This window comes from Sparus aurata, chromosome 19 (assembly GCF_900880675.1).
Source record: "Sparus aurata chromosome 19, fSpaAur1.1, whole genome shotgun sequence".
Classification (NCBI taxonomy): domain Eukaryota; kingdom Metazoa; phylum Chordata; class Actinopteri; order Spariformes; family Sparidae; genus Sparus; species Sparus aurata.
This window is the reverse complement of record NC_044205.1, coordinates 26,085,228-26,099,419: the sequence shown is the minus strand read 5'-3', so window position 1 is coordinate 26,099,419 and position 14,192 is coordinate 26,085,228. Positions and strand designations below refer to the sequence as shown.

The 14,192-nt window shown below is 43.5% G+C and overlaps 1 protein-coding gene across 7 annotated transcripts in view; it reads right to left on the bottom strand.

The window, feature by feature from the left end:
• Positions 1-14,192, bottom strand: part of LOC115570074 (cadherin-6-like) — a 74,126-nt gene that overhangs the window by 44,444 nt on the left and 15,490 nt on the right. For 5 of the 7 annotated variants that reach the window (XM_030398336.1, XM_030398339.1, XM_030398338.1 and 2 more), the window contains exon 2: positions 2,801-3,187. In XM_030398336.1, coding sequence (XP_030254196.1) covers positions 2,801-3,037 — 237 coding nt within the window. In that variant the 5' untranslated portion in view covers positions 3,038-3,187. Of the gene's footprint in view, positions 1-2,800; positions 3,188-8,326; positions 8,431-8,552; positions 8,577-14,192 lie in introns of those variants that run through there. The other 2 variants (XM_030398342.1, XM_030398341.1) reach the window with 2 other exon arrangements.

Here is a 14,192-nt window from a genome sequence, read left to right as displayed (position 1 = left end):
CTCTGAAGACAAAGTGGTTTGATCATGCTCAGTGCTCACTTTTGATCTTCATTCATTCTGAGTGTGTCTGTGTGTGTTTTTTTTTTGTCCTTTTCAACTTTTTTCCCCTCGTATTTGCTCGCCTCGTGCCGCGGCGAGTGTTGTAATCCTTTTAGACCGGGGCTGAAAGTCAACCCTCACTCGGGGAGGACGTATGTTGCTGAATCTCATTTGGTTGGATGACTCTATCCTCCGCGGACACACGATAGGAATGCAAAGCACTGGCTCCATTCAGCTCCTCGCACAAAACCGCCTTTCTTCCTTCCTCAGCCGTCCTGACCTTGCGACGATGCTTCACAATCTCCTCAATTACAGTAGGTTGGGAGAGGAGAGTGATATCTTGACTTCCGCTCCGCTGCATGTAAAGCAAAGCATCATTCGGCCTCGTCTTTCTCGTAACGTCGCCCAATGTTATCTGGGTCGACACTGTGTTTTCATTTTGTCGAACAAATAATACCTTGAGGAAGTCATATTGTACCGCGGGGCAGGACGGCCGCTTAAGGACGGCTTGACGTGAGCGGAACGGACGTGGCGCAGGCGGCCGTGTGGCTGACAGTAAGCGCAAAACACATCGGACAGTCGACAGCAAACAAAGCCCGAGGACGGACGGACGGATCGCACGGCCGATGCATGAGCATTAGCCGATCGGAGCATCACGTCACGTCTACTATCCCGTGACGGGGATGATTCTCGTATTCCCAGGGACAGAGCGATGCACTCACACACAGGATGTTATTTATTCTGAAGCCTCTAATTAAGAGCGGATCTCTTCCTTTGAGTGTAGAGTGGCTGCAGAGGATAATTATCTAGAAGAAAGCCGTTATGCAACTGAGGAAAACATTGCAGGTAGTTTTGGTTTCTCCGCCTCTTTTAGTGCCATCATAATGACTCAACTTTCCCAAAAAATGTCACAAATCTATTTTTCTTACACATGCAAATACGGCTGGTGATGTTTGCATTCATTTGGACTGATGGATGGGGAGGATTAAAAAAAAAGAGAGGCGGCAGAATTCCCTCTTTATAAATATGTATCGACCAGACAGCACATAATGAGGTTTTTTTTTTCTTAAATGCACCAAAATAGCAACTTTTTCAAATGTCAGTGTGTAAAAAGTTCCTGTTGTGTTGTGCAGAGGAACAAACAAACGATAGAGATTGAGGAAAAAGGCTCGAAATGAGCGAGAGGGAGTCGATACGAGGAGGCCGAGGGCAGCTGTCTTTTAGCTTAAAGTTATAATTTGTAAGATGGAAGGTGTTTTTTCTCCGTCTTTGTCACTGAAGTGGTCACTGCCGCGGTGTCTTCACTCCTCAGACATCACTTATCTACTTAACAGCGTAGCCAGCATCCCGGGGATTTCTTTCTCTTTGTTAAACGGTGGTGGGTGGTTGGAGCCGCTCGCGCCAACTGCCAGAGCGCTGCCTTTAATTCGCTCTGAACAAACTGCCGTCAGAGCGAGAGAGGTTAAATTCTGAGAACGCCTCTCAGAGAGGGCTGAGATGAAAGTGACAATTCACCACTCGGTTTGTACGATATAAATAGAAACATTTCCAACGTCCACGAACAAGAATCAACAACATGGGCGTCATCGGGAGTCAATTAAACTAATTGGCTCAAGCGGAGGATATATGTGTATATTTATATATGTGATGTATTTGATTTATCTCATTAGGATACCAAGTTTTAACAGCAATACTTTTTACAAATTCAAGTGTTTTCTATAAACAAGTTGTCACATGTTGAAGGTCTCGTAGCTTCGGTGTACAGCACAGCCAGATGTTTCGCCGTTCTTGACTGGAATTAAATTACGATGTAGCGTTGGGACACGTGTCTTTCTGCTTAATTAAATTAGATATATTTGAAGGATTCTTTTGTTCTACCAATGTGTTGTTCTTATTGTTGTAAAAAAGACATTTTTCAGAAGGTTTGGTTTGTTTTCTGCATGTTTATCATCGTCAGGAGTTTGGTTAAACGAGGTCTTCAACATACATGATTCAGTTTGATCAACATATCACTGGTTTCATGCCCTGACAGCTGTTATTTAGGTTTTCAAAGTCTTCTTTTAAAAGATAGGGGTATATTTTGCAGTTCGCAAGTTTGAATAAAACTCCCCAGAAATAAGGATTCCAGAGCTCAACTAAAAACACCACCCTTGAGTGATTTAACAGAAAGAAAGAAATTCGAAATTCAGAAATTTGTTGCACATTCTGGTTTCTCAAATCGGTCCCGAGTCAACCATCTTCTCCTGCCAATCAATAAAGGATTTTGTGGCAGTGTCAATCATTTTAGTGCAGTTCACTTCTCCTTAAAGATAAAAAAAAAAAGACATTTGAAACATAAATTGCCTCCAGTGATGCCACTCGGGGCCTAAGTTGCATTGTGGGTAATATAGGCAGAGGGTTTGAAAGAAGTTAACTGTGATGATCCAACCAGAAATATCCACTTATTTTTAAAAATCTGGTTGCATCCATTACCCACAATGCAACTTGGCCCCATAGTGGCATCACTGGAGGCAATTTATCAGCCAACATGCAGCGTCCTCTGGAGCCACAAAACGCTTTATACCAAGTCAACCCACTTTAATGTGTGAAATTGTTGGATTTACCCTTTAAATATTGATCGTATTGATATTTCCCCTCACCTGTGTGTGACATGTGTGTGTCGCAGTATGTATTTGAATGTGTGTGTTCATCCCTGCTGTGGATTTGTGGTTCTGTGTGTGTCTGCTGAAGGAAAAAAACAGAAAGTAAGTTCTGGATCTACCTTTCCGACGTACTGCATGTCCGTCCCGGTGTACTCCTCCAACAAAAAGAACTGGTTCCACATCCACCCTCGTTTGGAGCGCCTCAGCGGAACTCCATTGGCGTCCTGTCCCGTCAGCCCCGTGGACCCCCTCCGCCCCCCTGTAGTCCTTCGCAGGGCCCTGAGCCCGGACCCTGGAGAGCTGAGGTGGGCCACGGCCCACAGCACCATCAGCACGTACGCTTTCCTTCTATCCATGGCCACCACACCACCTCCGCCTTCTGTCGTCTCCCCCCCTCAGCGGTCTGTGTCCAGTGGGTTCTGGTCAGAGTATCGGATCAGACCTCATGCTGTAATCTACTGAAGCAGGAACGGATCCTCACACTCACATAGGGCGTCGAGCAGCACCTGGAACATTTACAGAGAGAAACAGAGCGTCAATACTGGGAGGAGAGGCGGCAATTTGTTACCACACAGGCTCTCGCTCCGTTTCATAACCGGCAGTCCAGACCGACTCAGTCGAGTTCTCGGCTCGTTTGAAGACGCAGTACTTTGTAAAATCGAGTCTGGAACGAGTGAAGACCGGGAGCGAGAACACCCGAGACTCCTCGATGTGTCTTTCCAAAAATGTTTTAACAAAATCAATACAGATATAAAATCTAGGAAGTGAAATTACAGGCAAAAAGTCTGAAACCATACCAAAAAACACAATGAGTAAACCAAAAAAACAACACTGAAATTAGAAATAGTAAGAGAGTGTTTTGTAATAAAATCAATTGGCCTACTTTTTGTGACACAAAGTTATTTTCACTCTCACATCCGTTGCTCATCTTCACACTTTCTTTCCCTGCATCGTCTCAGTTCAGACGCTTTTTCTCCACCGCAGGCAGTTTTTCTGCTTTTTCTAAAAGTTTTCCACCTGCTCGGGATGGAAGATCTGAGGCCACCCCTGACATTTAGCAATCATTCGATAAAAAGCCTGCGCCTGAGTGAAAGTGTTGCCAAAATCCAAAACCAAACACACGAGTGATTTAATAAAAACATCCTCGCTCGCAGCTCTCGTGATTTCTCATTTCGAGAGACTCTGTCTGGTTTACAACTTGTGCTGTTTTTTACATTTCAGATGTTTTGGCCACAAACTGAATTATCAACTAATCAATAAGTCCTTTATCATCTGATTTCATTCAAGGTTTTCTGGATGTGGCATTTTCTTGCTGAATATATATTTAATTAAGTTTCTTTTGTTTTGGGAGTTCATCAGACAAAAACAACATATCTGAAGTCAGGATGGATCGATTGATTATCAGGCAAATGTTCAGCATTATCTCCAATTATTGGTGTTTTTTTGTGTTCGATTGTCAAGAAGATCAAGTAAGTTAAAAATCCAAAGAGTCATACCTGGGTTTTTTTTTTTGTAAAAGTAAACATCACCCTTACCAACAGTAGTTGAGTAAAAGTCTTAAAGTATCTTATATTAAATGTAATTAAGTAACAAAGGTCATTTTCCGGGAGTAAATGTTGCAGTATAAGCATAAGTTAAAGTAAATTATACATGTATTTGTAAGTTAGATCCAATATTTAGCATTTTAATAAATTGAAATAGTATAGAAATGCACTGATATGGCTCTTGGAATCTCCAAAAGTAACTAGTAACTAAAGTTAATAAGTAAATGCAGAGAGTAAAGAGTATAATATTCCCAGAAATGTAGTGTAGTGACGGTAAGAAGTCGCAGTACAAGTACGGGACTTAAGTAAATTTATTTTACAGTACATTCTGTCACTGCGCTCACAACCTCATCTGATTGATAATGTGAATTTTGCAAAGTAACTAAAAATGAAAGTACTGTTCATTATCCTGTAAGGAAAGAAAAATGGTTGACCTTTGTTTACTACAGGCAAAACGATGTATTGCTTTATGTTGGAAGTCTGTTGGTTGTCCCTCTTTTGACCATTGGTTAAATAACTTGACAATGAGTTTGGCTCTTGAGAAACTGACCTATGTTGTTAAGGGAAGGGCTTCTGAATTTTATAATGTTTGGGCGATATTTCTGGACCTGTTGAAGACTGGTAATTTCTAGGAGGGAGTGAAGAAATGAGAGAATGAGATTTTTAAATATTTAATGTGTTGTTGGGAATGTATATTGTATCTTACTACTGTTTTAATTACTGCCATATGTTGAAGTTGATATTGTATTAAAACATCAATAAATACATGTTTAAAAAAAAAAAAAAAAAAAAATGAAAGTACCCGTATCTTATATTAAATGTAATTAAGTATCGAAGGTCATTTTCCGGGAGTAAATGTTGCAGTATAAGTATAAGTTAAAGTAAATTATACATGTATTTGTAAGTTAGTACAGTATTTAAGGGACAGGCCAAATATTTGATCCAATATTTAGCATTTTTCTAAATATAAATAGTATAAAAATGCACTGATTCTCTCCAAAAGTAACTAGTAACTAAAGCTACAATAGAGTAGAGAGTAAAAAGTACAATATTCCCCAAAAAATGTAGTGTAGTGACGGTAAGAAGTCGCAGTACAAGTACAGCAATTGAGTAAATGTACTGAATAAACTGAATAATGTGAATTTTGCAAAGTAACTAGTAACTAAAAATAAAAATACTCATGTAAAGTACCTGTGTGAATTGTAGTTTACTTTAATATCAGTAATCAGTTACTAATAATCTGTATCGTCCCTGGAAACCAACAACATGAGTCGATCACTAATTCAAACAAGGTTCTTCAGAGAATGTAAAGCTTTTTTTTTTTTAACTGTTTTGTGACATTTTACACCAAATAATAACCCCAAATAATCAATAATATGAATATATCTGAACTCAAGCCTCGTGTGAAGGAGGATCTATACGACACCCAGTGACACGTGAAGGCCCGAGACGTTCAGAACGAGATAACAGCGGTTCTTCAGATCTGTAACCTGCATGTTGATTGACTTCCCTGCTGCCGTCACGTCTACACGAGCCTCCTGATATACATTCATGTACACACACACACACACACACACACACGCACACGCTCAGGCTGTCAGTCATCTGATTGATGGGCCGGGCTGAGTGCTGCCTAACCTGATAAATATCAGATTAGAAAATATTACACACCAAACGTATGGGCTTACATCTTGTACAAGCAAGTGTGGAGCCACTTTATCTGCATTAAGCCGCCCCTGAATCAACATCTAATAGAGAGCGCGGCTCTGTGTGAAGCGGGCCCGGTTCTATCTTTTCAAACAATCTGCTTCGGCACACTTTGTTATCGGACCCAGCAGAATGCCAATGGAGACCCTGGGCAATGTCAACCCCAGTTTATTACCTTAAGATCAGTGTAAAGATACTGAACAAAATGACTGTTTGCTAAAAAAAAAAAAAAAAGCCCGGAGAAGAGGCCTTGATGTGGGCAGCAGCGTATCTCCGCTCGCCCGTCTCTCAATCATCTCTCTCCCACCTCCGTCCCCCCTTGTGCTCTCGCTTTCTCCGTCCGCCGTCCTCCCGAAAGGCCGACGCAGAACGCGCTGGCAAATGTGGGAAGGAAACGGAACAAGAGGAAACGGCGCAGGACGGAGGAGGAGGAGGAGGAGGTGGGAAGAGAAAGAAGGCCATGTATTCTGCTTTTGTTCTCATTATTCCTCCCCGGCTGGGCGATATCCAGGCCGCCAGTGTTCCGTCGGCTGGGGTTTTGGTAGGAGGGTTATCAGCGGGTCCGCCGGGGGAGCGTCTGTAACGTTCCTCCGTATCGCTCGTTCTCAGAAGGCGGGTTGGAGGGAGCGGTGGGGCGGCGCAAGGAGGGCGCAGTCTAGTCCCAATGTATGGCAGGTCTAGTCGGCTTCCCCCCCCTCCCCATTCCCTTTCTCGCACGGTGTGTTAGGGAATGAGGAAGCGATGTCTCTGGACGTGAATTAAGTACCCTGACCTGCATGCAGGAGTGGAGCCAGACGGACTGAAGGGGAGTGAAGGAAATGGAGCGAGAGAAGAGGAGTACGGAAGAAAAAAATAAGGTGGTGGGGCGGGTCGAAGGCAGCGCTGCTGTCACGATACCACAAAATTTGTCTGAGTTTTGGATCTGAACAATCTGATACCAGAGAAAAAACAAAACATCAAGCAATGTCAGAGAACAACCACTGAGCTTTACACAAACAGATGTCTCGCCACATTGACGGGGACGGCTTTATAGCAAACTTGGCGCGGGGGTTTTGATGTCGGCTGGGTGTCTTTGTCGGCTTCGATAAACAAAATACAGTAGCTGCATATTTCACTTCTGTACCCGTCTGTCAAGCTGTTCACAGCAAAGACAGATCTGGTTCAAACACATATAATGGAGAGTTTGATGCAGTTTTGCATTTTCAGCTATTTTGCTCTTTGTTCAACCGTCTCATGGAGACAGTCTGACGATCTTGTTTACTTTTACTCCCACTGGCCAAAACCAGAGAGCGCCGAGGGCACCGACACCAAAACCACGTAAAGACCCTCGACGACTGTGAACTTGTCTTATTAACAATGTTGTGTGTGTCTTACTTTGCTTAGTTTACACACAACATCACGCACCTGGTGAAAAACTGAGTCTGACGGCAGAAAGCTGTTAGCTAACTAGCAAGAAAAATAAACTTTAGCTCTTTTATGGAGCAGTTTTCAAAACAGCTCCCGAAACACTTTGAACAAGAAAGAAGAAGAGAGCGAGAGAGAGAATCACAGAAAAAAAGCCCAAACACTGTATGAAGTCATAAAAGATAAAAAGAAAAGAATCTAGTAGCATGCTAGCTCATTCACTAGCAAGTTAACACTGGCGTGTATACATATGTTATTTTGAGGGCTACAAGAAATGATTTTTTGGCTTGACCAACATTCAGAATCTAAAGATATTCTGTTAAAAAAGCCTTATTTCACAGTTTCTTCACATACCCTGTGAAAACAGAGTCCAACTGCAGAAAACTGTTAGCTAACTAGCAAGAAAAGTAAACTTCAGCTCTTTTATGAAGCAGTTTTCAAAACAGCCCCCGAAAAACTTTGAACAAGAAAGAAAAGAAACCGAGTAAGAATCACAAAAAAGCCCAAACACTGTATAAAGTTAGAAAAGACACAAAGAAAAGCGAGAAGACGTAACAACACAAAACATGACCTTCACAAACCTGGTGAAAAGCAGTGCAACTGCAGAAAACTGTTAGCTAACTGGCAAGAAAGCTAACTTTATCTGTTGGAGCTATGTAGCAGTTTACAAAGCTGTAGCTCCAAAATGCTAACAAAGAAAGAAAAGAGAGAGGACAAAAGAAACAAAAGAAACAGCTTTACGTTATGAAGACACAAAGAAAAGAGAGAAGACACACAACATGGCCTCCTGGTGAAAAGCCGTCTAACTACCCAAACAGTTAGCCAACTTTCTGTAGTAGCTAAATAGCAGTTTACAAAACTGCAGCTCCAAAATGATAACAACAGAAGAAAAGAGAGGATAAAAGAAACAGACCCATCAGTATAAAGTTATAAACGACACAAAGAACAGAGAGAAGACACATGACAGCACACAACATGGCCTCCACATACCTGGTGAAAAGCAGTCTAACTGCCGAACACTGTTAGCCAACTGACAAGAAAGCTAACTTTATCTGCTGTTGCTAAATAGCAGTTTACAAAGCTTTAGCTCCAAAAATGATAACAAAGAAAGAAAAGAGAAAGGATAAAAAAAAACAGACCCAGCAGTATAAAATTATAAAAGACACAAAGAAAAGAGAGAGGACACATGACAGCACACAACATTGCCTCCACATACCTGGTGAAAAATGGTCTAACTGCCAAAAACTGTTAGCTAACTGGCAAGAAAACTAACTGTTGTAGCTAAATAGCAGTTTACTAAACTGTAGCTACTAGCTTGTTAACTTCCTAGATAGCAAACTGACTTCTCTGACATATTTTAAAGGAAGGAACTTGTGATTTTTTTTTGTCCAGAACTCAAAGTTTATAATCATTAAAACAATGGAGCCTTACTTTACCAGTTTACAGTTATGTAGTAGCATGCTAGCTTGTTCACTAGCTAGCTAGCACACACTTGTATTTTGTGCTGGCCTACATTAGTTTGTGGTCTGCAAATTATGATTTTCTGACCAAAAGAAACAGAATAAACATTGTATTATAAAGAAAATACTAAGGTTTTTCCAGTAGCATGTTAGCTTGTTCGACCTGGTTTGTATTTTGTGTATATTAGCCGACTTTGCAGGGTTTTTTGGCTTGTTTTTCTCCAACCAACAGACTGTATTCACTTTATAATTATAAGACAGAGAAAACCTGTTAATTGTTGCTGTAGAGAAAGCTGTAAAATAGCCTAATTGATTATCAAAACAACTGCAAATCAGTTCACTGTCACCAAAGTAGATGTAAATACATCAGCTAGTTGGTTAAATGTAGCGGGAGGAATCCAAAGGGAGACAAACATCGGATAGATTTTTTGTTTTCTTTACGTCAACTGTGCCCTGATCGACCCAAGGGCATTCGTGATTATATTGATTAACTTTGGAGCCTACTAACCCCGCCCCTATATGATCAAACGCCAATAAAATATTGACCAGGACTGACAACTGTTCGGGTCGCTGCCTCCAAACCAGACGCCATCAAACCGTCTTTAAGAACTTCGGATGCCGTCTGGATGTGACGTCGGTGGAGAAGCGACACCTGCTTTGAAAAAGTTTTTTTGATCTCTGATTTAGTTACCGTGACAAGACTAGGGGGCAAACGGGGGAGAGCGACGGAGAGAGGGGAGGTGAAGGAGAGGTAGAAACGTCCTGTCAGAGCAGCGTCAGCAGTCAGGCTGGGAGACTGGCCCATCCATTACGCTACCTGTCTTCCAAAGGCAGCCAAGGCATGCCCTGCTTTCCCCTTATGAGGCAAATTGAGAGCCGTCGAAGCTGAGGGGGTTAGGTCCCCTCTTTCTCTTTTCCCTCATGCGTTGCAGTTTATAGCACCAACCCCCACCCTCACCCTCTAACTGGCATCCACCCTCCCTCCCTTCTCCCTCCCTCACTTGCCTGCTTTGCTTGCATAGGCCGGAGCTGATATGCATTATCGCTGGGCTTTTTCCGCTGAAAGCCAGTCACTTTGCATGTGTCCTCTGCCTGGCTCAGCATGAGAGAGCGAGGGGGGAAAAAAAGAAAAAGACTCCGCGGGTCAACAGTGCGTGTGCTGATGGAGGCAGGTGAAAGTGAGATGGACTGTCAGCCTTCTTAATAACGCCCATGGAGAAACGGCCTCTCAGACCGCCACCGCTCTCTCTACTTGCTTCCTATACAAATTTTGCGAGATGACTGGATGGTTTTCGCCTTGCTTCCCTCTCTCCCTCTCTAGCATTTTCCCTTTTTTTTTATTTATTTCCCTCCCCCTAACTCCCAGCGCACTCGACTTTATGAATTTACTTAATTGATGCCGGTGAGGAGCATGTGGGACTTTGAGCTATTGATTTGCTGTAGGCTTCGGCGTAGTTGGAAATACCAGTCGGTCTCTGGGGTGGACTCATGAAGCTTTCTACCTCCAGTCCCCCAGCACTGGGAAGTCGGCCTTTTCAATAGATTTCTTCATAATGTCACCGTGGAAAGCTAATGCTTCCACTGTATGGAGGGCTCCGACGTCCCCAAGGAGCACTCGCCCCCTTGACCACATTTGTCATACCCTGGAAGCCATATTGTACAGCTCCCTGCCCTGATAATTCTCTTGACAAGGGACCACGACCAGGAGTAAGTCAGCTAAAGCTTTATTTTGCCATGTCAAAAAATGTCACGGCGGGTTAAGAATGCTATGGTGCCGCATGTAGCCCGGTGGCGAGGACAAAATGCCTGCCTCTTTACATTCGCGCCGTACGAGGGTGAAGCACGAAGGACAACAGAAGGAAGGCTCGAGGGCGGTTTCTGATTTTCTCACAACTTGGATCTTGTTTCTGGCCTTTTGCTTCTATTGGCACCCAGTTAATTACTCAGATTACTAATGATGATAATGTGGCAACACCGCTGAGAGGGAATTCTGATAGGTCAAGAAGCGAAGAGCAGCCAGTCAGTTTTAACTGCACTGAAGTGGAAGAGAAAACAGTTCCAACACAGTTTACAGCCTGCTTTAAATTTACATTACGTACATTTCAGCGCACTCATGCATTAATGTGTGCTCACAAATCCATCTTGCAAGGCTTCAACCCACACCCTTGTGGCCGAAAGAGCCTTTCCGCATCCGAAATATCATGAGTTGGACCTTGAAAGCAACAGCGATTTACAGTTGTTGTGTTGTAGCGACCATCGGTGGCTGTAGTGGTTATTACAGCTGCAAAGGAGGACGTGAGGAGATGGAGGATGGATGGTTGCTGTTGGTGTCCGGTGTGAAACAAGGAGTCAACGACGACTTCTTTTAACTCACTAACGCAGTCAAGTTGCGTCACACCCACAACGTAATGTAAGTTTCTTGGGTTAACCCAAAACCTGACCCCCTAAACCACAAGGTTTACCTGAAAACTTAGCCAAACTGTGGCAGCAGAGCCTTTGTTGTTGTAGGAACGACCGATATTTGTTGTCTTGAATGACACTTGACGATGGACGTTAGATGGAGCCTAACCCGAACCATAACCTGTGGGCTCCTCAAGAGGTTAGCGTAGCTGCTATAGCATCAGTTATATCAGAACCGGAGAGTTTATTTATTTGAAAGAAGAGCAAAGAACGGTGATGAAGGGTTTTCCTCGATGGAAAATATGGTCTTTTTTTTACCAAGTAGCCGTGCTGGTGGTAGCACTCTCCGACTGTCGATCTAATTGGTTGATGGTTCGTCCGGTCACTGTCACCGCAACGTAATGTAAGTTTCTTGAGTTCACCCAAACCCTGATCCCCTAACCTACAAGGTTTACCTGGAAACTTAGCCGAACTGTGGCAGCAGAGCCTTTGTTGTTGTCGGAACTACCGATATTTGTTGTCTTGAACGACACTTGATGATGGATGTTAGATGGACATTAACCCTAACCATAACCCGTGGGCTCCTCAATAGGTTAGCGTAGCTGCTATAGCATCAGTTATATCAGAACTGGAGAGTTTATTTAATTGAAAGAAGAGCAAAGAACGGCGATTTGGATGGAAAATATGTTGTTGCTCTTGTCTAGCCTGATTTTGGTAAGAGTTTTGTTTACCAACTAGCTGTCCGACTCGATCTGATTGGCTGATGGTTCAATCCAGTCACCATCAATCAAGCGTTTCTTGAAACTGCCATCTGTTTTCCACCAAGTTTCTAGCAGCCGAACAAGCTTCTCTCCGCTGTCCGACTCCAGTTTATCAATGTGACAATTGTTCCCAGATCTCAGAAAGTAACTTGCAACATTACCGACAAAAAATCGATGAACTGAAAGCCAAAAACTACAAACACAAGTTGTTTTAAAACCTTTTTAAAGAACCAGAAGCTGTGTAACCATGACAGGGAAACGATGATTGTGTTCTCGTTCGCAGCCGTCCTCCTTGAACACCAGTCGCTGAAAAAAACAAAAAAACCAAGGAAGCCACAGGTCTCGTCTTTCCCTGTTCGCTTTCTCTGGGAGCAGCGTCGTCATAATGAAGGTGTGTAATAGAACATGACACCATAATTATATTCTCCCAGTTAAGAGGCAGTGTTTACAGCAAGCACAAGGCTGCCTTTATTTTCTCTCCTTCTCACTCTCGTTCGCTTTGTCTCGCTGTCTCGCGCCCGCCACCGTCTTTCGCTTCGTATCATGTGGCATTTAATTGCATTAAAAAAAAAAAAAAATGCTTGATGAAAAATGAAAAAAAGTAAATTGCTTTAAATTGCCTGTCACAGATTTGTGTGGAGTTCGTCCACGCGGGGCAACAACGACTCGTTGTGTGCATCGCGTCGTGTTTGGTTGTGCGGCCGGCTGTAAGCAAGATTAATGCGTCTGCTGCCAATTTTTTCGAATTTCTACGCTCAAAGAATTGCCTGGGATAACATTTTGAATCGGAACAATTAGCTATTAAATGTATCTATTGGTTTTATCGAACACACGGACCACGAGGATAGAGACGGGGACACGGGCGAGTCGCACAAATGCATTCGTCAATACATATTGGATCTGGCCTCGGCTAATGGCCTTTCAGCTGCACGTGTGCTGATACACACAACGTGGCCTGAATGGCATTTTAGCCTAATCTACAACGGGGGCCTACGCCTCTTCTTCTTCTTCTTCGTCGTCGTACCTTCTTCTACCTCTCCCCACCTTCTCTTACTGATTCCCCCCCCCCACACACACACCTAACGAGGGATATGAGCGACACGGCAAAGCACCCTATCGCGCCCGTTGAGCCGGAGACTTCCACAGCAACCCAGGAAAGAGCCCCGGGGGTGCAATTAAAAGTGAGAGAGGAGAATGTCAGCCAGGGCGACGAGCGAGGGGAGACGAGGGAGGGAGGGAGGGAGGGTGAGGCGATGGGGGTAGAGGAGGGAGGCAGGTTGGGCACCGGTGCCACAGGTAACACGGCGATGTTACAATCCACAGAGGAGGCCCTTAAAGGCTGCTAATGTGCGGAGGTGTCAGCTGCAGGTTGTTCCACCATCGCTGCCTCTCTTTCGGCCTCCTCCTCTTCCTCGTCGAGGGGCCGTCACTTCTTTTTGTAGAAATCCACAGCGTGAATTGGGAATCCGATGCGTTCGACCCAAATCCGGGTCCATTTGTCTTATCGCCCATGTGGGTTAGTGGCTCACAACCGAGCTCCCACTGGCAGATAAACCAAAAAAAACCAACAACTAGGAGGCTGGATGAACCTTCGCTCTCCTGATTGGAACCAAAAAAACAAACCGTGTGTCTCGTGTCCTTGCAAGCAAAATGGACACAGATGCGACCAAACAAAAAGACAGAAAGAAAAAAAAAATCCCTCAGAGTCCTGTCAATATATATTGATCTTTTGTTTAGCTGAGAAACAGCGTCTAGACACACCGTCGCATTGTCTTGAAAATAACTTCACCCCCCGCTCCAATCTGACATACAGACGCCGCGCGCCTCACAGATTAAGGCGAGGAAATTGATCACTAAAAGGAGATTTCAGACAGATGACGGCGGCGAGGAGGGGAAGGGCAAAAAAAAAAAAAAATCATCATCATAAAATAAACAGCTGAAAATCCCTCCAGTCAAATTGGAATGCAAAGCTGAAAGGAAATTTCTTGACTGGATGTCTGAATGTCAGCGCCGGAGCGCTCCAGTCGAAAATTAGGATTCAACCTACAACACTGGAACAGCACCAAGTCCTCCTCTCTGCTTCTAAATAGCACATTAAGTTTCAGTCCAAGCTCTGCTCCCAACACTTGTACTCTTAACAACACACTGCAGGTGAGCCGGGTTAACATTTTGACTAATAGGTATCGCCGTTAAACCTCAATTACATTAAGACTATACATGTTTTCAGATATTTTA